Source organism: Elephantulus edwardii, unplaced genomic scaffold, assembly GCF_000299155.1.
Source record: "Elephantulus edwardii isolate Elephantulus edwardi_28Jun2011 unplaced genomic scaffold, EleEdw1.0 scaffold00012, whole genome shotgun sequence".
Classification (NCBI taxonomy): Eukaryota; Metazoa; Chordata; class Mammalia; order Macroscelidea; family Macroscelididae; genus Elephantulus; species Elephantulus edwardii.
In genome coordinates, this window is record NW_006399762.1 from 24869552 (window position 1) to 24893044 (window position 23493).

A 23493-nucleotide genomic window follows, 5' to 3' on the forward strand; every position below is an offset into this window, starting at 1 on the left:
AGTCAGAGATTAAGAACACTTTTTCAAAGGATCAATAGCAGAGACAATAAAACTCCATACTATTTATGGGATATAAGAGGTAAAGCTTTCTCATACTTAATTCCTTACAAATTACTTAACCAAAAAAAGACTAAAACTAATTGTTAAAATATCAGAAAATATGGTTTGGCTATCATCTGTACTTTATATATGAGTCATAATAGCAACAATCATTTAAAAGCGACCTCAGTAGATCAGACCAGCAAATAAAATAAGAAGTATGTGTGTGTGTAAACATGTTTAGATTTATATTAAGAGTTGAAATTGAGGTTAAATTGTTTAATTTTTGCCTTCACTTAAATTACTTTCATTACTATTTTTATATATAAATCTAATAAAATACCTACAAAGTAGAAAATTCAAAAAAGAAAGGCAGCCAAAAAAAAAAGAAAATAAAAATTTATCATAGTTGTTAATGGTTTGATATATTTCTCTCCATTTTCATATAAATGCATAGTGTATCACTTTTTTCAAAGAGAAGTTCTTTGCAAAAGGATGGGATCCTGAAAAAGTCTTCTGAGAGGAAACTATCTTATAAGCCCACTTTTCCTTTCTGAAAACTACTGTAAATTTGATCATATGAAATGAGTAATTAAACATGATTCATTGTTAGGATTATACCCCAAAAATGCAATTGTTGTTGTTGTTATGTGCCGTCGAGTCTTTTGCAACTCATAGCGACCCTATGTACAACGGCCCTAAACTCTGCTCTGTCCTGTGCCAATCGCACTGTCTCTGACACTCCCATCCCGATTATCCCAGCCACTGAATCCACCTCATAGAGGACCTTCCCCTCCTGTGCTGTCCCTCCACCCTCCCAAGCATGATGTCCTTCTCCAAGGACCGGTCTCTCCTCATAACATGTCCAAAGTATGTTAGACGGAGCTTCAGAATCCTTGCCTCCAAGGAGCCACCCAGTTTAACCCTTTCCAGGACGAATCTGTTTGTTTCCCTAGCAGTCCATGGTACTCTCAATACTCTTCTCTAGCACCACAGCTCAAAGGCATCAATTCTCCTTCTATCCTCCTTGGTCATGTCCAACTCTCTGATGCATAACAAGTGATTGTGAAGACCATGGCCTGTATCAAATCCACCTTAGTCTCCAGAGAGACACCATTGCTCTTCAGTACTTTGGAGAGGTTCCTAGCAGCAGACTTTCCCATGGCAAGGCTCCTTTTAATGTCCTGGCTACTGGTGCCAAGAGTGTTGACTATGGAGCCAAGCAAGCTAAAGCTGTGAAGAATCTCAATCTCTTCACCATCCATCCTGATGTTGCCAGTTGGTCCAGTGGTGAGAATCTTTGTCTTCTTGACATTGAGCCTCAATCCATATTGGAGTTCTGCAGTCCTTTATCCCCTGCAGCAGGTACTTCAGGTCCTCCTCAGTTTCAGCAAGCAGGGTAGTGTCATCTGCATAACGCAGATTGTTGATAAATTGTCCACCAATCTTGACCGCACATATCTCCTCATAGTTTATCTTAAAAATTGTTTTCTGATGACTAAATTTTCCTTGGGATATTCAACAGGCAGAGAATGCACTGCTTTTGCAAACTTTTAAATATTTGTCAGTATTTAAAGCTGCTCCATTTGTTGCTGGTTACCACCAATGAGTGTCTCTTCAAAGAAGAAAAACAACAAAAATAATTTTTTTTTTCTGTAGAGCAAAATAAGTCATGACATTGGGTTTAGTGTAAGGTAAAGTTCAAAACAAAATCCCATGTAGCAATTAGTTAAGGAAAAATAACTTGTTTTTATTGTCCTACAAATATAATTTGAGCTAGATTGATTATTTTTGAGCTAATGCTCGTTAGAAACAGGAGTGGTGAGGCTTCTCTCCCACTTTGGACATGTTAACAGATGGGGCCACTCCCTGGAGAAGAACATCACGGTGGATAAAGTAGAAAGTCAGCAATAATAAAGACCTTCAATGAGATGGACTGACACAGGGCCTTCAATGATGGGCTGAGACACAGCAAAGATAATGAGGATGGCAACCGGACGACACAGTGTCTTGTTCTGTTGTACAAAAGGTTGCTTTGAGTCAAAACCTACTCAATAGCACTCAAAAACAAAATCATAACCACTATTAAAAGATTTCTTAAAAATGAACTAGGAAGTATTTCTTTTTAAAAGCCATCAACACCTACATATATTGGCTTTGCATGCACAGTTTCCCCCCCCAAAAGAATCTGTAGCCAATTACACTGTCATTAGGATAATATGATAGGAAAGCATAATAATCAATTCCATATTAATTCATGTATTAGGGAATAATAGTGGAATGATATAGTAAAATATTTTTATGTGTTTCAGTAAAACACTTCAAGAGGTCAAAAATTCAAAAACAATTGCAGACTCATTTTATTTTTAAAAAATTTCTACACTAAACACAATGGTTTCTCTGTTCTCTCTGTGAAAGGTCTGACATCTCCTAAAATGACACCAGTCATCACCTCTCTGTCACCACCCAACCCCTCACTGCTGTTGAGTAAGAACTGACTTTTAACTGGCCCACCATTGGCCTTCTAAGCCTGTGAATCTCATAGGAGGCAACTGCCCATCCTTCTCCCTTGGAAATGCTGATGGATTTGAATGACCACAGAACCTTGGTCTTTGATTTAGTAGCACAACTCCCTACAGACAGCCTCTACAGCTCTCTTCTGTCATCATAGAAAGGACAGAAGCAAAATGCTCCTGTAATTATAATTAAATCTTTTTCTAAGATTATTTATTAATTTATAATCCTTCTGACAAGTTTAGGGAACTCGAGTTGCCTAGTGGTAAGAAGCTGTATTGCAGTCCCAAAGGCACACAGTTCAAACCCAGCTGCTCCATAGGGGAAGACTGGACACTCTCCTCCTGTGTGATTTGCTCCCTCTGAAAACCTACTGGAAAGTCACCTATGGCTTGGTTCCTACTTGACAGCACACAACAACTAGTTTTATTTAGGGAGCACTTGTGCTCCACTAGTTAAGTTCTCTGCTACTAACTAGTTTTGAGCCAACTCGATTTTTGGGGAAAAGACTTGGAGATTTGCTTCGATAAAATTATAGCCAAGAAAATACCATGGGGCAGTTTCATTCTCTCACGTAGGGTTGTTATTTGTTGGAATGTATTCAAAGGCATGCAACAACAGCGGCTAGTTACTCAATATGTGTTCTAGGCATAAGTCTTAAACCTCTGCTGAAATCTAGGTTTATCTTATTTAAATGTTTATAATGTGACTTTGTAAAAAGAATATCTGCTCTTTTTAAATCAGTCATATGGCAATTCTCTATTTAGCCTGGAAAAATATAATTGCTATTTACCTGTGCCAAAGAGTATTAGATCAAAAGAAAATAACCGAAATGATTAAGATTGGCTTCCACTGTTTATGGCATTCCTAAAATTATTTCTATTCTTTTCAAAGGGTGAACCAGGGAAACCAGGGGAACAAGGCTTAATGGTAAGTATCTAAATTTCTATTTTGCTGAACCTCAAAAATTGGAAGGATGAGTTACTAAAGGCTGTATTTGAGGCTGACAGGGACTGCAAAGTGCTTACTGGAGACTAGAAGACATTAAAGTGACTTTAAGCACTTTCAGAAAAATTCTTAGGAAATTCCAAAAGTGTGTCTTAGATTTAATTAATCATCTAATATTAGATAGATGTATTAATAAAGTAATTCTGACTGATAAAAGGTCTCTGTTTTCTTGTCTCGAGCTAGTTGACTACAGTCAGAAGGGAACTAAGAACTGGCTTAACGTTTGATGTCTGGAGAGTGTAGGGAGAATAAATATGAGTGCCTTTGATCTTAACTCTGATTTTACTTGATGGGGTCAGCAAGCTGTGATCTCTGGGCCAGATCTGCCTGCTGCCAGGTTTTGTCAGTAAAGTTTTATTGAAACATATTCATGCTCATACTTTTACATGTTGTCTGTGGCTGTTGTCACTGTGTAAGAGAAAAACTGAGTAGTTGTGACAGGAATTGTATGACCTGCATGGGGGAAAATATTTACTATCAAAATTACTGAACTTCTAATGTAACAAACCATACCAGTAATTTTAGTAACTTTATTTCACTGTTGATTAATATTGGTTTTAACAGAATTGGTCAGTAAAAGGTCCATGACTTGTTACATGTCATCAAGCTGCCTGCATCTCCTAGCAACCCTATGTACAAGAGCTCTGAACTCTGCTTTATCCTGAGCCAACATTATTGTCTCTGACACACCTACCCCATTACCCCAGTCATTAAGTCAAACCATCTCATTGAAAGTCTTCCTCTCTTGTGCTATCCCTCCAACAAAGTATGTTAAATGGAGCATGACTATATCACTAAAAAAAGAATGAATACCAAAATTATATCTGTCAAAATATCTTCCATGCAACCTATGACAAAGAGTGAAAGTAAGAGTTCAGAAATACATAATCATATTTGATAAGATAAAGCAAAGTGTTAGAACAAAGTATGCAAAGATCTGGACTTAGAAAACCAGAACAGAAGCACATGCTCAGCAGTTGTTAAACTGAAAGAATAGAAGAACAAATTCAAGCCTCGAGTTACTATACTAGAAGATTAATAAAATCTTAAATTATGCAGGAAGAATAAAAAAGATGGAAGGAACACAACATAGCCACTGTGCCAAAAGAATTGGCCAACAAAAAAACATTTCAGGAAGGAGTATTAGATCAAGATCCAGTGGTAATGAGGAAAGAAGTTCAAGCTACACTGAAGGCACTGGGGGGGGGGAGAGAAAATAGACCCCAGAAATTGATGAAATACCAACTGAGCTATTTCAACAAATAGATGTATTGTGGTTGTGCTCAATAGTCTATGCCAAGAAGTTAGGAAGACAGCTACCTGGCTAACCGACTAGAGAAGGTGCATAATTGATCCCAAGTCAAAAATGGGTAGTCCAACACAATGTGGAAATGATCAAACAACATCATTAATATCACATGCAAGCAAAATCTTGCTGAAGATATTGAAAATGAATGAAACAGTATATTGATGTTGAACTGACAGGAATTCAGGCTGGTTTCAGAAGAAGCTTTAGCACAAGAGATATCATTGCCAATATTAAATGGATCTTGGCTGAAAGCAGAGACTATTAAAAAAGTCATTTAATGGTGTTTTATTTACTTAGAAAAAAGAATTTGATTGTGTGGATCATAAATTATGAATAACATTGAGAATAATGGGAAACAATTGTAATCATATGATGCTGTTGTTAATGTTTTGTACCGTCAAGTCATCTGCAACTCATAGTGACCCTATGTAAAACAGCCCAAAACTCTGCTCTATTCCTTGCCAGTCTTATTGTCTCCAACACACCTACCACCATTACCCCAGTCACTGAATCAATCCATCTCATAGAGGATCTTCCTCTTCTGCACTGTCCCCCAACCCTCCCAAGTATGATGTCCCTCTCCAAGGACTGGTCCCTCCTTGCAGCATGTCCAAAGTATGTCAGATGGAGCCTCAAAAATCCTTGCTTCCAAGGAGCAGCCTGGCTTCACCCTCTCCAGGACGAACTTGTTTGTTCCCCTAGCAGTCCATGGTATATTCATTACTCTTCTCAAGCTCCAAACCTCAAAAGCATCAACTCTCCTTCTATCATCCCTAGTCTTGTCTAGCTCTCTGATGCATAGCAAATAATGGCAATGACCATGGCCTGTATCAGGCATACCTTAGTCTCCAGAATGACATCGTTGTTTCTCAGTGCCTTGGAGAGGTCTCTGACAACAGACTTTTCCAATGCAATTTGTCTTTTGATTTCCTGGCCACTGGTACCAAGAGTGTTGATTATAGAGCCAAGCAAACTGGATCTGTCAACAATCTCAATCCCTTCATCATCTATCATGATGCTGCAAATAGTCCCAGTGGTGAGAATTTTTGTTTTCTTGATGTTGAGCTTCAATCCATATTGAAGACTGCAGTCCTTGACCTTCTGCAGCAAGTTCTTCAGTTTTAGCGAGCAGGGTTATGTCATCTGCATAATGCAGATAATTGATGAGTCTACCTCCAATCCTAATGCCATATTTCTCCTCATAAAGCCCAGCTTCCTGGATCTTCTGTGCCACATGTAGATTGAAAAGATAAGGAGATAGGACACATCAGTGATGCACACCCTTCCTAATTTTGAACCATGCAATGTTTCCTTGCTGTGTTCTGATGACTGCCTTCTGTCCAAGTAAGTTTCACATAAGCACAATCAAATGTTCCAGGATTCCCATTCATCTCAGAGTCAACCACAGTTTGTTGTGATCCATACAGTCAAATGTCTTTGCATAGTCAATGAAACACAGATAGACATTCCTCTGGTACTCTCTGCTTTCATCCAAGATCCATCTACCATTAGCTATAATATCCGTAGTGCCACAGCCTCTTCTAAATCCAACCTGCACTTCAGGCAGTTCTCTGTTGATGTGCTGTTCCAATCATTTTTGGGTAATCTTCAGAAGAATCTTGATTGCGTGTGATATCAGTGATGCAGTTGATAATTTCCACACTCTGTCAGATTACCTTTCTTTGGAATGGGAACAAATATAGATCTCTTCCAGTCAGTAGGCCAGGTGGTTGTCCTCCAGATTTCTTGGCCCAACTTGGTGAGCACATCCAGGTCAGCATCTGTGATACCTATATAAAATATAAGAAGTTGTTGTCCAAACATAACAGAACATTGTATGTTTTAAAATAAGGAAAGGTGTACCCCAGGGTTATATCCTTTCTCCAATTTTCTTTGTATATGCCATTGAGTCAGAACTGACTATAGGTGACCATTCACCTGGTTTTCAAAGGCAGCAAATTGTATGGGAGGAAACTGACCATCCTTCTCTTGTGGAACAGCTTGTGAATATGAACTATGCGTTTCTGGGAACAATGCAGCTTCTCACCAGTCTGTATGCTGAGCAAATAATACCAGAAAATAAACTACATGAAGAAGAATGTAACATGAAGTTTGGAGGAAGATTTATCAACAGCTTATGTTGTGCAGCTCACATAACCTTGCTTGCAGAAAGTGAAAAAAAATTGAAAGAATTTGCAACTAATGATGAAAGGCTATCACCCTTTAGTATGTTTTACATCTCAAAATTAAGAAAATAAAAATTCTCACCACTAGACCAATAGGCAAGGTCATGGAAGATGAAGAAAAAAATGAACTTGTCAACAATTGTGTTTGGATCTACGGTCAACACTCACGATAACAGTTGTCAAGGAATCTGAAGATGGGTTGCATTGGGGAAATCTTCTGTCAAAGAATTCTCCAATGTTAGAAAGAACAAGGTTGTCAATTTAAAACTAAGGTGCACCTAATCCAAGGCATGGTATTTTCAGTTGCATCCTATTCTTATGAAATTTGGATAATGAATAAGAATCGCCAAAGAACTGATGATGCCTTTGAATTGTAGTATTGGAAAATACTGGGGGGGGGGATCCCCCACACCTGCTAGAGTGTCAGCTCTGAGTCACTTCTGACTCGATAGCACAAAACAGCAAGTACAAATTAGCTCTCAGAGGGATCAGATGAATTAGCATAGTAAACCTTCCACAGAATTCCAAATTCTTTCTTTGTTGATGGACTTCACCCAGAGGGAAACAACAATGCCTTCTGCTCACTGTCATTTAAAAAAAGGTCACAAAAATGATTCGTCCATAGACACACAGATCTCATTCACTCATGATATTTTATTCCTTGCCAGTGGAAGAGAAGGTTGGGCATAGTGCAAAGCCTGAGGATGTGGAATTCCTTCAGTCTCCCTCTCCTCCCTGCCATTTGAGCTGTGCTTCTAACCTACATTAATGCAAAGAATAATGCTGGGAACAGTGGAATGCTCTACTAACCCATATTACAGATGCCAACTAGTCTTACCCTCACCCTGAGGAATGAAGGCATGCTCAGGGATTAGGCAGGGTGATGACAATAAGCCAGTAAGCTCGATAAAGTTCATGATGCAACAACATGTGCCTGTAGATAGGGGTGTTCAGGATACAAAGTTTATTTTAGAAAAAAAAACCCAAAACCTCAACCTCCAAAATCCCAAGCTTTGTTGAAGCTAACACACAGAATCATAACCTTTGGTATGAAATTGAAAACAAACATATGCATAAGTAAAAGGTCAAAGCCTTCTTCTGGTTTGAGATGCCTTCTAGAGAGAGCCCAACCAAGAGAAACCCTCCTGACCTGGAGATAGAGCTGCTTTAGTAAGATCATTAGTGAAATAATCAGTGAAGGGATTGTACAATGGCTACCAATGCTGACTCATCACCTGAACTTATAGATAACTTTAGGAGGGATTTCTATAACAGGTTTTCTCTTTTTTTTATTATTAATTTCAATGAAAATTTACAGAAACTTTGGATTTCCATTCATTCATTGTTGCATTTTTCTCCCTGAGGTTTCCTCTTTTTTAAAAAATTTATTTTATATTAATATGCATAAAAATTTATTTACATTAAGTTTCACATTGAATTTCATATAATCATTCCCATTCATTATGTTTTATAAAGTGTATCTCCATTGAATTATACCCATGATTACCCCATCTTTTCAGATCCCTGACAGATCTTTCCCATTTCCTTTATCCCTTCCCTCCACCCACCAAACTGTGCAACCCCAAGATTCTCCCTCATGCTCCCCTGGCCTATCCTTACCTCTCTACTCCTATCCTTTCCCCCTGGGTTGCCCATACACATTTTACTAGTCATATTTCTGTTTTTTTACAATAATGGTCTTATGCAGTATTTGTTCGTATGAGACCAGTTAGTTCACTCAGCAAAATGCTTTCTGGTTTCTCCCAAGTTATGTAGTAGTTTTAAAGTTCATTGCTCCTGAGTGCTGCATAGTATTGTGTGAACATGCCTCAATTTAGCAATTCTTTTGATTGTGGTTGGACATTTGAGGAGTTTCCATGTTCTTGCAATTGTGAATAATACCACTATAAAGATTGGTGTACACATCTCCTTTTGTGTCTTAGTTCCAATTTCCTTGGGGTATATTCCTAGGAGTGGAATAACTGGATCATATGGAATTTATATGTTCAACTCTGCCTTCTAGAGTGGTTATACCATCTTACAATCCACCAACAGTGTATGAGAGTTTTCACCTCCCCTCATCCTCTCCAAAATATATTGATTTCTTTCCTGTTAAACTTTGGCACTGCTACTGGGGTGACATGGTATTTCGCTGTGGTTTTGATTTTCATTTCTCTTATTGACAGTGATTTGGAGCATTTCTTCATATGTCTGTTGGCCATCTGAATATCTTCCTTTGTGAAAAGTCTTTCTGTCTTTTGCCCATTTGTATTTATGTTATTAGTCTTTTTTGTGTGGAGGTTCTGTAGGAGTATATAAACTTTTGTTATGAAACCCTTATCTGAGATAGTATTGCCAAATGTTTTTCCCAAATCAGGAGGTTTTCTTTTCACCTTGTTGGGAAAGTTTTTTATACACACAGGGATTTAATCTTTGAAAGTACCATTCATCAATTTTATCCTGTACTGATTGTATATTTTGGCTGTATTGTCATCCTTTTATACCATAAACCGGACCTTCTAAGCTTAGTCCTACTTTGTCTCTTATGAACTTTATGGTTTTGAGTTGATTTTTGAACATGGTGTGAGATGTGGCTCCTGCTTCAGCTTTCTATAAGTAGCAGTCCAGTTTAGCCAAGACCATTTGTTAAAGAGGTTGTCATTTACCCATGTAATAGATTTTGTTTCCTTGTCACATATCAGTTGACCATGGATTGTTGTTATTATTAGGTGCCATCAAGTTGAGTATGACTCATGTATTGTTGTTGTTATGTGCCGTCGAGTCGCCTGTGACTCATAGTGACCCTATGTACAACAGCCCTAAACTCTGCTCTGTCCTGTGCCAATCGCACCGTCTCTGACACTCCCATCCTGATTATCCCAGTCATGAATCAATCCACCTCATAGAGGGCCTTCCCCTCCTGCGCTGTCCCTCCACCCTCCCAAGCATGATGTCCCTCTCTAAGGACCGGTCTCTCCTCACAACATGTCCAAAGTATGTTAGACGGAGCTTCAGAATCCTTGCCTAAAAGGAGCCACCTAGTTTAACCCTTTCCAGGACAAATCTGTTTGTTTTCCTAGCAGTCCATGGTATTCTCAATACTCTTCTCCAGCACCACAGTTCAAAGGCATCAATTCTCCTTCTATCCTCCTTGGTCATTGTCTGCATCTCTGATGCATAACACGTGACTGTGAAGACCATGGCCTGTATCAAACATACCTTAGTCTCCAGGGAGACACCATTGCTCTTCAGTACTTTGGAGAGGTCCCTAACAGCAGACTTTCCCATGACAATGAGCCTTTTAATTTCCTAGCTGCTGATGCCAAGACTGTTGACTGTGGAGCCAAGCAAACTAAAGCCGTGTACAATCTCAATCTCTTCATCATCCACCCTGATGCTGCCAATTGGTCCAGTGGTGAGAATCTTTGTCTTCTTGACATTGAGCATCAATCCATATAGAAGGCTGCAGTCCTTGCCCCTCTGCAGCAGGTGCTTCAGGTCCTCTTCAGCAAGCAGGATTGTGTCATGTGCATAACACAGATTGTTGATAAATCGTCCCCCAACTTTGACCCCACATTTCTCCTCATAGAGCCCAGCCTCCCGGATTATCTGTTCCGCATATAGGTTGAAAACATATGGAGATAGGATGCATCCCTGGCGTACGCCCTTTCCAATTTTGAAACATGCAGTGTTCCCTTGCTCTGTTCTGACGACTGCCTCCTGGTCCAAGTATAGGTTTCGCATTAGAATGATCAAGTGTTCCGGGATTCCCATTCTTCTCAGTCAGCCATAGCTTGTTGTGATCCACACAGTCAAATGCCTTTGCATAGTCAATGAAACACAGATAGACATTCTTCTGGTATTCTCTGCTTTCAGCTAAGATCCATCTAACATCAGGTACAATATCCCTAGTACCATGACCCCTTCTAAACCCAGCCCGGACTTCTGGTAGTACTCTCTTGATGTGCTGTTCCAGTTGTTTTTGGATAATCTTCAGTAAAATCTTGCTTGCATGTGAAATCTGTAGTTTCCATACTCTCTTGGGTCACCTTTCTTTGGGATAGGAACAAATATAGATCTCTTCCAGTCAGTTGGCCAAGTGGTTGTTCTCCAGATTTCTTGGCACAACTTGGTGAGCACGTCCATGGCAGCATCTGTTAGCCAAAGTATGTCAATTGGTATACCATCTATAGTGACCCTTAAACAAATGATCTGAACTCTGTTCTATCCTGTGCCATCCTCACACTTGCTGACACAAAAGCACCCATTGCAGTAGTTACTATGTTAGTTCCTCTAGTTGAGGAATTCCTCTCCATCACTGACCCTCCATCTTCCCCAGCATCATGTCCTTTTCCAAAGAATAGCCCTTCCTAGTAACATACCCAAAGTATATGTTGTGAAGCCTCATCCTTGCTTCCAAAGAGTGCTCCAGCTGCACCCTCTCCAAGACATATTGAACAGATTGGCTGTCCATGAATGTTCAGTACTCTTCCCCAGCACCACAACTCAAAGGCATCAATTCTTTTTGTGTCATCCTTATATATTGTCCAGCTCTCAGATGCATAGCAAGTAATTAGAAATACCTGAATCAGATGCACCTTAGTCCTTAAACTGACATCATTACAGTTCAATAATTTGAAGAGGTACCTAACTGGGTATCTGAGAGCCTCAAGAGCCTTTGTTTTGCCTCAGTTGTACACAGCGCAGTCAGATTTTTATCTTTGGTTTTGATTTTGGCTTTCTACCCTCATGTTCCCAGAAGTAGCCTAATTTTCAAAGGTCAAAAATGAAATGAGAGTTTTGAACATACCACACAATGTGAAGAGAATAAACAGTTTATCCTGGAGATGGTGAAATCAGGCTGCTCCTAGGAAGCAAGGAGTTTGAAGCTCCATCTCACATGCTCTGGGCATGGGTCAGGAAGGACCAGTCCTTGGAAAAGGACTTCAAGCTTGAAAGGGTGGAGGGACAGCACAGTAGATGAAGATCCTGTATGAGATAGATTGATAGAATAACTGGAATAATTGGAGTAGGTGTGCCGAAGACAGTGAGACTGCTTCAGGATAGAGCAGAGTTCAGAGCAATTGTACATAGGGTCCCTATGAGTCATAGGCAATTTGGTGGCACATAACAACAATAATACTTAATTATTTTCATTATAATCTCTCTCACCTTCCTTGAACTCACTTAATTTATGTTCATGGCTACCCCATGTGTGTCAGGGTATAAATATATATCCAATTATGTGTCCAATAGGTAACTGTTCAGAAGTAGATTATCAGTCTTTCTTCTGAGGTGTGTCTGGGTGGACTCCAACAGCTAAGTGCATTATTCATTGACACCACCCAGGGGTCACATTTATATTCTACCAGTGCCTTGGAGTTTGATAATGATTCATAGCAGTACTCCATTAGATATTTGAGGCTGTAAAACATAGGCAGGCAATACTGGATTAGAACTGTTGACATCTCTGTTAACAGCATAACACATAACACAGTACAGCACTTAGAATATACCATAAAGATGCCAACAACAACAAATCCCATCTTTCTACAATTCTTAGCTTGGTATAACTATATGTAAATGATCAACCTAGCCCTAAATGGACTATATTATTAATATGGTCTTTTAAACAAAGGTTTAAAAGTTTTTTTCCCCTACTCATTTTGCCTTCTTGCTTTAAACTCTTCTGATTTTATTCATGTTCTCATTTTAATGACAAAGCTTAGAAACATAATTAAAATGACAAATAGTTTTAGAATAATTTTATTATCATGATCTTGTCTAGTGAATTGAATGTTTAAAATATTTAAAATCCTTTTTGAAAGAAAACTTCAATCATAAAAGAAAAGTAGACAAATTGTAAGTGTTCAACTCAGTGACTTTTCACAACTTGAGCATAACTATGTAACCACAAACCAGACCAAGGTACCATTATTATCATACCCAAGAAGCCCCTTTCATCTCCCTTGAATGGCAATTCCCAAGTTAACCACCATTGCAGATTACTTTTACCTGTTTTTAATTTTCTATTAATAGAATCATATTGTATGTACACAATTGTGTCTGGCTACTTTCATTCTGTATTATGTTTGTGAGATCATCTACTTCTGTTTAATAGCCTTCACAGCTGGTTGTGGGGGAAAAAATCAGGAGGAAGGACCTTACTTCCTTGAGAACCCTGTTAAAACTGCATCACTTTGATGGCAAGAAATAAATGAATTGTCTGTCTGACCTTGGGCAAGTCACTTAACCTTTTAATTTCTCATCTGTAAAGAAATGAATTGTACCCTCTCTGGTTGCCTTGTGAGGCTGCCAAAAACAAATGCAATAAATTAAGAGAGAGCACTTTAAATATATAATGAAGAACTATAGGAGTATGTTATTATTATTATCACTCAATTCTTCTCTCTAGAGTAAATTTCAGGTGAACATAGATTTGTATAACAGATGTATTTCTGTAAAGTTCTGTATGAATCAAATTTTCATAAATCAACATATTTTAAATGTACTTGGGAATTTGCTATTGAAAACAATTCTATTCAGAAAAAAAAAGAAAGAAAGAAAAGCAATCCTATTCAGGCTTTTTGTCAAACAATGCTGTCCTCTAATTCTTCATCCCAGCAAATTGAATTTTTCCATCTTTTATTTGCTTAAGATTAAAAATGTCTATAATTAAAATCCTTTTTCAAACTTAAGCCCATATTTGTATTTAACTTAAGTAGTGCTGTGCCTATACATTCTAACTGATTGCACCAGTAATTCTGGTTCCAGAGTTACTTAGGGTTTTATCACCACAGGCTATGATTTGTAAGCCTTTTCAATAGCCAGTAAAATGTAGGTGATAATTCTCAGTCTGCCTGCCTACCACACTAGGTAATGATGAGAAACAGGTAAAACAATGATAAAATGAAAATGCTTTATCAACTACAAAGAGCTCCTAAGTGATGGTATGACTGTTAAAACAAATGTCTGGTGACATAACTTGGCTCACAAACACAGCTCTGTGAAACATAAGGGCTAAATAAGTCTTTTAAAAGCTATCAATTAAATTGTGTCAAATAGTACAATTGATGGGGCAACTTATTGTCTTCCTGGGACTTTGTAGCTTTTTCTCCTCCTCTTATAAATCACATTTGTTTTTCAGTTTTTTATAATACTCTTTTCATCTACCATTTAAAACAAAGAGAAGATAATAAATAGCACTGTTGTCATGTTTTCCTCAGTAGGTGAAATCCACCTCATTGTTTTGGTCATGGATGAATGTTTGCTTGCAGGCGAGTTTTGAGAAGCCCTAGAGAATTCCTGAAAACTGAAAATGTCTACATGATGGGGTGAAGAAGCCAGGAATGATCTAAAATTAGCTCTTAGCGAGTGTCATGAGTGTGTCAGGTGGGGAATTAGTTTCATAATCCAGGATATATATTTTATATTGCAAAAATAATCATCTGAGGATTAACAGCATCTAGGATAGAATAAAAAAGAAGACCTGCAGCTCAAACGGTTCCACATTTATTTAATCCTGCTGTGCATCTATTCTGTAAACATGACCTTTGGGGTTTCTGAGAAGCTCAGGATGGGATTTTAAAAGACAGATCTGGAGCTTAAATAAATTGGTCTCCGTCGAAACAAGTGAAAAGTGTGCTATTTTACAAAACTAGACCCAGGGATTAAGCTAAGGCCTAACTCTATTTGAAAGTGCTAAAGTTCACAACTCTCACATAAGTGAGCTTTATTTTTCCATTCTTTAGAGCAATTGTTAAGATAGTATTTTTAAAAGTACCCTTACTTTTTAATTTGTATTCTTTTTTATTCTGTAGTAGAAGGTCTCAGAAAAATCTAGAAATACTACTCCACTGAAGAGTCAGTCATCTTGTTATCTTTGGGGGGCCATTGAGTCAAGTACGATTCATAGTGATCCTATGAACAGCCATTCTGAAACCTATCCTATCCCGTGCCATCCTCATCGACTCTGAGACACAAGAGCCCATTGCTGAAGTTACAGTGTCAATTCATCTTGTTGGGGGTCTTCCTCCCCTTTGCTGACCCTCATCTTTCCAAGCACGATATCCCTTTCCAAGGAATAGCCTCACCTAGCTACATGTCCAAAGTGGAAACTTGGTCATCCTTGTGTGTTCTTTGTATATTTTGTTCTAACAGTCATCCTTGAGTATTCCTCCAAGGAGCTGTTTGTTTTGGAGTGAGTTCCAATTCAACAACACATAACAACAATTATAACTATATAAAATTAAAAATATACTTATTAGTCCAAGTTTCTTGGTAATTGTTGTTGTTGTTTAGAAGGTCTGCATCCAAAGTCTGATAGAGAAAATAAGTTTTCATAATCTAAAACTGTCCCTTTCCCCCTCTACCGTAACTCCCATATATTCAAATTCCTTAACATACACTTGTTGGTTTGTTCAACAGCCTCTTGTTCTAGGTCTAAGTTTCTCATGAGCACAAATAAGTGCTCTGGGACCGCCATTCTTCTCAACAAGCCACAACTTGTCATGATCCACACAGGCAAATGCCTTTGCATAGTCAATAAAGCACAAATAGACATTCTTCTGGTATTCTTTACTTGCTGCCAGGATCCATCTGACATCAGCAATGATATCTCTGGTGCCATAACCTCTTCTAAATCCTGCTTGAACTTTTGACAGTTCTCTGTCTACTCCCTCCATCTCCTTTTGATGCTTTCTGGGTCATTCAGTATACCGCCTATAGCATCTTTCAATATTGCAACTCAAGGTTTAAATTTTTTCACTTATCTCAGATTGAGACATGCAGAGCAAGGGAGGCTATCGTGTGAAAAGAACAAGGGAACTACATTGTTAAAAATTAAGAAGGCAGTGCATCAGTTTCTCCATAACTATTCAATCTATATGCTGAGCAAATTATTTGAGAAACACATCTCTAAGAAGAGGAACGTGGCATCAGTATCAGAGGGAAAGGCATCAATAACCTGCTTTATGCAGATGATACAACTTTGCTTGCTGAAAACTTGAATCACTTGTTATAGAAGATTAAGGAATGCAGCCTTTGGTATGGACTGCATCTCACTGTCAAGAAAACCAATATTCTTACCACTAGACCAATAGGCAATATTATGATGGATGGAGAATAAATGGAATTTGTCAACAACTTCATCTTGAATCCACTTGAGTCCACTATTAACACCCTTCATACAAGCAGTCCTGAAACCAGCAGCCATATTGCACTGGGAAGTGTGCAGTTAGAGTCTTCTCCAGATTATTGAGGAGTAATGATGTCACTTTGAAGACTAAGATGCATGTGATTGAGGCTATGGTCCTTCTGATTAGTTGCTCTGCATCTGAGAGCTGGACAATGAATAAGGATGAAAGAAAAAGAATTGATGCATTTGAGCTGTGGTGTTGGAGAAGAGCACTGAACATACTGTGGACAACCAAGAGAACAAACAGATATGTCTTGAAGAAGGTGTAGCCAGAGTGCTCTTTGGAGGCAAGAATGATGAGGCTTTACCTCACATACTTTTGGCATGTTGCTAAGAGGGGCTATTACTTAGAGAGGGACATGGTACTTAGTGTGGTGGAGGGTCAGCGAAAGAGAAGTAGACCCTCGACCAGTTGGATTGACATAGTGATTTCTGCAATGGGCTCTAATGTGTCAGGATAGGATAGAGTTCAGATCTGTTGTTCATAGGGTCACTGTGAGTCATACTCAGCTCAGTAGCACTTAACAACAACAACAACAACAATAATAATATAACACACTCATTTTAGTGTATGAGTTATAAAGTAACTTAAAATGTTAGGATTAGGCCCTTGTGTTATCTAAGCGTTCAAACCTCGGGAAAAAATTTGCTTTTCTTGTCCTCTAAAATGGAATTTGAGCTTGCTTCTGAAACATTTGTAAGCCTTTTGCCTGTGTTTGAATTTTTGCCTACAAGCAGGCACATTTTATTCCTAACTCAAAGTGACCCTAAGGAACAGAGTATATCTGCCCCATAGGATTTCCAAGCATGTACCTCTTTGTGGAAGTGGACTGCCACATCTTGCTCCAAAAGAGTGGCTGGTGAGTTTGAACTACCAACAATTTGGTTACTAAGTCAAGATTTTAAGCACTCTGTTACTGGGATTTCCATTGAATGCAATTCCTAAATGAATGCAATTCTGTTTATGTTCATTATTCACTTAAGCATAAATAATGACTTCTGCCCAATTTAAGCTTAAACTGAAAGAATTAACAGGTGAATATTTACTTTTAGAATTTCATCAAACTCATCACTTGGTTGTACTTGGTTTTGCAACCCTTTCAGCTGGCAGTGCAATAAGCACAGGGACAGCCAGATTTCTCTCCTCCGTCTTAACCTGATAGAGATGACAAAGCCTTAATCCTTCAGACTGAAAACGACAAAAATGAGCAGCATCACCTTACTGGTTTTGCATATTAGCCTGGACTTAGCAATAAGTCTTGGTGTAACCGCATAGACCCCAGTTATACCCATGGCTTATTGCGATGCCTTAACAACTCTCCCAATGCTTCTTATTCTCCCTTAATTGTCCATAAAGTACATGCCAGAGCTAAACAGAACTAGTCTTTCCCACATCTTTGCTATTTCTGTCTAGATCCTGCCATGCTTTGTTTTCCAAACAGACTAAAAGAAAGTAGATGAGTAATACTTGCTGTTTTTGAGGCCATCCCATCTACCATTCAGGTTGTTCAGATCAAGAGAATCCACTCTGTATTGATTCTTAGGTGGATTCTGGCAATGGAGAAGACTGCTCTCTGATGTATAGCAAGTAATTTTGAAGGCCATGGACTGGATTAGGCACACCTTAGTCTCCAGACTTACATCGATGCTTCTCAGAAAGGTTGCTTCTGGAAAGATCCTGGACAGCAGATTTATCTACCATTTGCCTTTTGATTTTCTGCTGATTGACTGCTGGTGCCAAATGTGCTGTAACTGTTAATGACCTCAATCTCTTCTCCATCCATCATGGTGCTGCCAATTGTTCAGTGGTGTGAATCTTTGCCTTCTTGATATTGAGCTTCAATCCATATTGAAGATTATAATTCTTGACTTTCTGAAGCAGGAGCTTCAGGTCTTCTTCATTTTGAGCAAGCAAGGTCGTGTCAATTACATAACAAAGGTTGTTGATGAGTCTTTCTCCAATCCTGATGCCACTTTCCTCCTCACAAAGCCCAACCTCCCAAATGGTCTGTTCTGCATATAGATTGTAAAGGTATAAGACAGGATACATCCCTGATTCACTCCTTTCCTTATATTAGCAAAAATGAAACAATCTAAAAGAGTGTGTGGATGATTCAATTTATGTTTTCCATTTATTTCCCTTTTAAAGACCTGTCAGTCATTTCCATTTTTAACTGTCTTTAAACTTGTAGTGAAAAGACTAAAGAAGTATATAGCATACTGGAAAAATTGTATAAGTAATTTAAGTCCCTGATTCTTCATCTACAAAAAGTGTTAACAGCCTTTCATTCTACTGTATGTACTTCCCTCAGAAATGCCAAGAAACATAATTTGTACCCATTTGTTAGGTTATGTATACACTTAATTGTGCTATACATAGTTAGGCACCATGATCCAAAAGTGTGTATCAAGTTTTAATTGAAGATAGACTTAAAATTATCTCCTTCAACCTGTATAATCCACGTCTCTAAACACAATGTGCTATCGTTACACTGAAACAATAGCATCACTCTTTGTATGGGGATATTAATGAAATTATAATTAATATCTTTTACCATATTTTCAGGTCTTAATAGATTAAGAAGAAGCCTTTCAAAATAACAGTTGGCCTAGGTAAAGCCTGTGCTTAACATTTGTAGGTCTAGAGCAAAGTTCTAGTACAATGTGTTGTTGTTGTATACTGTTGAGTCAGAGCCAACTCAAAGCTGATCCCCCAGTAGGTTTTCAGAGGCAATGGGAGGAGATTGTCCATCCTTCTCCTGCAGAGCAGCTGGTGGATTTAAACCCTGTGCAGCACAGCTTCTTGCCACTGGGCCGCCAGAGCTCCCTATATACAAATATTTAAAAGCTAAACTGTTATATAGAACATGCTCCCTTCTCTGGCTTTAGTGAATATATCCTGATAATAAGGGCTTTGAGCTGCTCAGCCCATGGCCTCTGGCTGTCTCCTCTTCTCCTGCCTCTAGTCCTCAACTTTAGGAGAATCTGGCTCCCACCTGTATTTATTATTTTATCTCCACAGAGTTAAATTACATTATCTACTCTCAACAAAGCAAAAATAGTTTCCTTTGCCCCATTTCCAGTCATTGCTGCACACACCCATGGTGTGGTCAACCTTTGGAAGAGCTGAGGGGCAACACAAAGTCCTTGAAGCACTTAGGTCATTGGGTTGAGAATTTCAGGAGGTGCTGTGAGTTAAGTATTGATTTGCTAACCCAAAAGTCAGCTGTTCAGCCAACCAGCTGCTTCTCAGGAAAAGATGAGACCATCTACTCTTACAAAGATTTCTCCCTCTCATTGCCATAGAGTTGATTCTGACTCATAGTTGGCCCTCAAGGTAGTTTCCAAGACTATATGTAAATTGTATGAGAGGAGACTGTCCATCTTTGTTCCACAGAGTGGCTGCTGAAGTCAAACTGCTAGAGAAGTGCAGCCTTGGGTTTGCAGTCTATGGACTGAACACCCAGAATACCCTTATAAAGATTTATAGTCTAGAAAAATCTATGAGCAAGTTTTGCTCTGCCCTACTATACTTGCCCCACAAACAAGACTCTTGGCACCAACAGTCAGGAAATCAAAATACGAATTGCACTGGGAAAATCTGCTCTCAAGGACCTCACCAGAGTACTGAGAAGCAATGATGTCTGTCTGGAGACTAAGGTGTGCCTGATCCAGGCCATGACCTTTACAATTTGTTGCTATGCATCAGAGACCCAGACAATGACTAAAGATGATAGAAGATCAATTGATGCCTTTGAGTTGTGGTGCTGGAGAAGAGTATTGAACAGACCATGGACCACCAAGAGAACAATCAGGTCTCTCCTGGAGAGGATAAAACCAAGTTTCTCCTCAGAGGCTAGGATTTTGAAGCTCATATACTTTGGGCATGTTTCCAGGAGGGACCAGTCCCTGGTAAAGGACATCATGCACAGAAGGGTGGAGGAACAGCACAGAAAAGGAAGACCCTGGATGAGATGAATTGACAGAGTGACTAACTAGGGGAAGGGGTGTAGGTGTGTCAGAGTCAGTGAGACTGGCTTAGGATAGGGCAGGCTTCAGAGCTGTTGTTCACAGGGTCAGTGTGAGTCACAGACAACTTGACAGCATATAACAACAACCTAAAGTTGCTCGGAGTCAGAATAGACTTGAGTATGTGTTTCATACCCAAAGCATGGTCAGTGGTGGGAAGAAGATGGGCTAAAGGTGGGCATGTTCCCTTGGTCTCATGGACTTCTGATCTTGTGAGGAAAAGTTTGGCAGAAGAGTTCTCTTAATTGTGGGCCAAAAGAAAAAGCCTTCATCTCAGGTCAACAGTGTAACAGGGTCTATATGCTGGGTGGAACTTTCTAGTTTTTAAAAAAATTAGACTTCTATTTCAGCTACTTCTTTGGAGAATATCTCACTTAAACACACACACTTAGATATTCACCTGTTCCCCAAATTAAGGTGGAAGTTATCTTTTCCATTCCTCCACAACATTTGTCACATCATATCATGGTTATAGGGAGTTCTGATGGTGTAGTCTGTAGTAAGTTACCCTGCTAACGCAAAGGTGAATTCACTAGTGGCTTGGTGGGAAAAATGGGTAATCTCCTCCTGTGTAGTGTACAGGAAACCGTGCTGATGGGTCAACTTTGAGTCAGTTTCAACTCAAAGACAATGATGAGAGCAAGCATAATAATAAGCACTCCATATAGACTATTACATCAGTTTACAATCACTGTATGTGGACATTTTTAAACGCAGATGTAAGTAAAGAAGTAAATTCCAGGAATTATTTTCTCATTAACAGAATCAGAGTGATGAAGTAGCTTGGCCAAGTTCACAAATCTAGTTAGTGGCAAATATAGACACACTTAGATTTACCAGTTTACCTGATCTGAGACTTTGATGGTCTACAATCTCTATCTGCATTGCTCACTAGAGTAGCCACTAACAGAACTAATTACATTAATCCAAAGAAATTAACCTAGAAATTCTATTTCATCAGCCACATTTGCTCACTAGCCACCATATTGGATTGAACAATATAAGAGTTTCATGATTGTAGAAAGTTCTGCTGGTCTGGATAGAAAACAGATCTCAGTAGTATATGAGTATCAATTACAGTCTGAAATGTAAGACCTTCTTCTGCTGATCATGGGATGTTTAAATTTTAGCAGCCAGTGTTTTTAGCATTGTTGATTTAAAATAGCAAAAGCACTTACACTTTACTCAATAGAAATATTTTTTACTGAGTGTCATGTAGGATGATAGGCCTTTGTGAACCATAAATTTGTTTCCTTTATGGTACACGAGGGAAGTATGTTTAATCGCAGAGGGCAGAGGAAGCCTGTTAATTTTTCTTTATTTCTGGATCATTTCCACTTTGGGTTCAGCAACAAGAAACCATTTATTAAATACTTAGGAGAGAGAGAGAAAGAGCGAACTTGCTTCAGTCCTGGTTATCTGGTGGGAGATGACAAAGATCTCCTGCTGGTGACCCTGATCAGAGCATACATTCTTAGATATCTAGAAGTATCTTTAATCTCTGGTATTTCATGTTAAGCATGCAACCTTGAGTTCTGGTTTTGTCACATGATGAGAAAATGCATTACTTCTTTAATTTCCTGAGCTTTAAGAGACCTCCCTAAAAGAGGTCACAGCCCATGATTTAGAAAAACCAATAAACACATCATCCTGCTTTAGTATTTCCTCCTAAAAAGTCAGAACGTGAAATAGAGAAGTCAGAAAGAATTTACCATTTTTTCCAATAAAAAATTACTTCATTTAAATATGTTTTCACTGCATGTTTCTGTTTCAATTATTATTGCCATCTTCTTGATAGACTGTTAATAAATCTGATTTAACATGCATTTTTAAGATAATATTGTTGTGGCGATTTATTGATTAAATTATGGTGTGACACTGTGGGGAAAAAATTCCAGATACTTAAAATAGGTAACTGCCTCATATCTAAGAACTTTTTCCTGTGATAGCAGCGTGAGAGTTTGGTAAAATAATGGATTATATTCAGTAGATGTAATTTTGTGGGATTCCCCCTACCATGCATTCGTTATTTCATCTTCATTTGGGGTTTTTTTTGTTTGTTTTTTGGGGGTTTTAGTAGGCATTAAAATGTGGGCTAGCCTTGCTGTTGAGGAAATTGCTGCAAATTTTTAAAATGTGTAAACATATTTAAATGTAACCACTTAAACAGTGCTGGAGAAACCCAGAAGTTGAAAATAAGCTCCGTCTGGGTATGTTGGAGAAGGCTCACAGAGGAAGTGAGTTATGACTGCTGAGCCTTGAAGAATGATTAAGAGCTTCACCTGAAGACTAATAGGAGCAGAGCACGGACTGTTAAGGAAAATAGAAATGATTAAGTGTGACTGAAGGCAAGGTCTGTGACAGACTTGAAACAGGAGATGAGGCTCTCCCATCCCAGCACTAGCCCCTTTTCTCTTGTTTATTCTCCATGCCTAGGTCAACTCAATCATTGGTTTTTAGATTGAAAATGTTTCAGCACTCTCACTTATATGAAAAAATATTCCCCCGTAGTGTTTAGTTTGACATTTCCACACACTTAAACTATGAAATCTGAGGCCTGTGAAACGTCACTGGAATTATACTCCATACATATATAATACTGGCTAGAGTTTATATAAGGAGCCCAGATGGTGCAGTGGTTACGCACTTGACTGCTAACTAAAAGGTCAGCAGTTCGAACCCACTTGCTGCTCTTCTAGAGAAAGATGGGAAAGACTGTTTCATTAAGGATTTACAGATTTGGAAACCCTATGGGGCAATTCTATTCTGCTACAACCCACTAGAAAGGTTTGGTTTTAGTTTTGGTTTAGAGTTTATGCTTTTTAACCTTTGCATATCAAACATCTAAAAAGGATATGGACTTTTATTTAATTACCTTTTAAACTCTTTCTTCTTAAGACAAATTTCCATTATTTGTTTCAAATTTCCCCTTAGTCTTTATGAACTAGATTTACATATTTTCTAATCATATAATGCTTTAAACTGGGTAAATTTCAAATCATTGCAATTACCGTCTGCTGTGTCAAACCCTTGAGAAAGGCTGATACTAATGTTTAATGACTTTGTAAGTTAGAGTGTATGAGTTATCATTTACCCTATGGAGCTGACTTTTAAAAGCACTTTCTTCATTTTGCTTCATTTTTATTAAATCCTGGGGGGGAAAAGTTCTAATGCACAAAGAAAATCATTTTTACTGGGTTAATAGTTCAGAA

At 38.5% G+C, this 23493-nt stretch overlaps 1 protein-coding gene across 1 annotated transcript in view; it reads left to right on the top strand.

Moving 5' to 3' along the window:
• Positions 1-23493, top strand: part of COL25A1 (collagen, type XXV, alpha 1) — a 701437-nt gene that overhangs the window by 509290 nt on the left and 168654 nt on the right. Inside the window, exon 10 of the mRNA XM_006881095.1 lies at positions 3448-3483. Within this exon, the coding sequence (XP_006881157.1) occupies positions 3448-3483 (36 nt within the window). The remainder of the gene's footprint in view (positions 1-3447; positions 3484-23493) is intronic.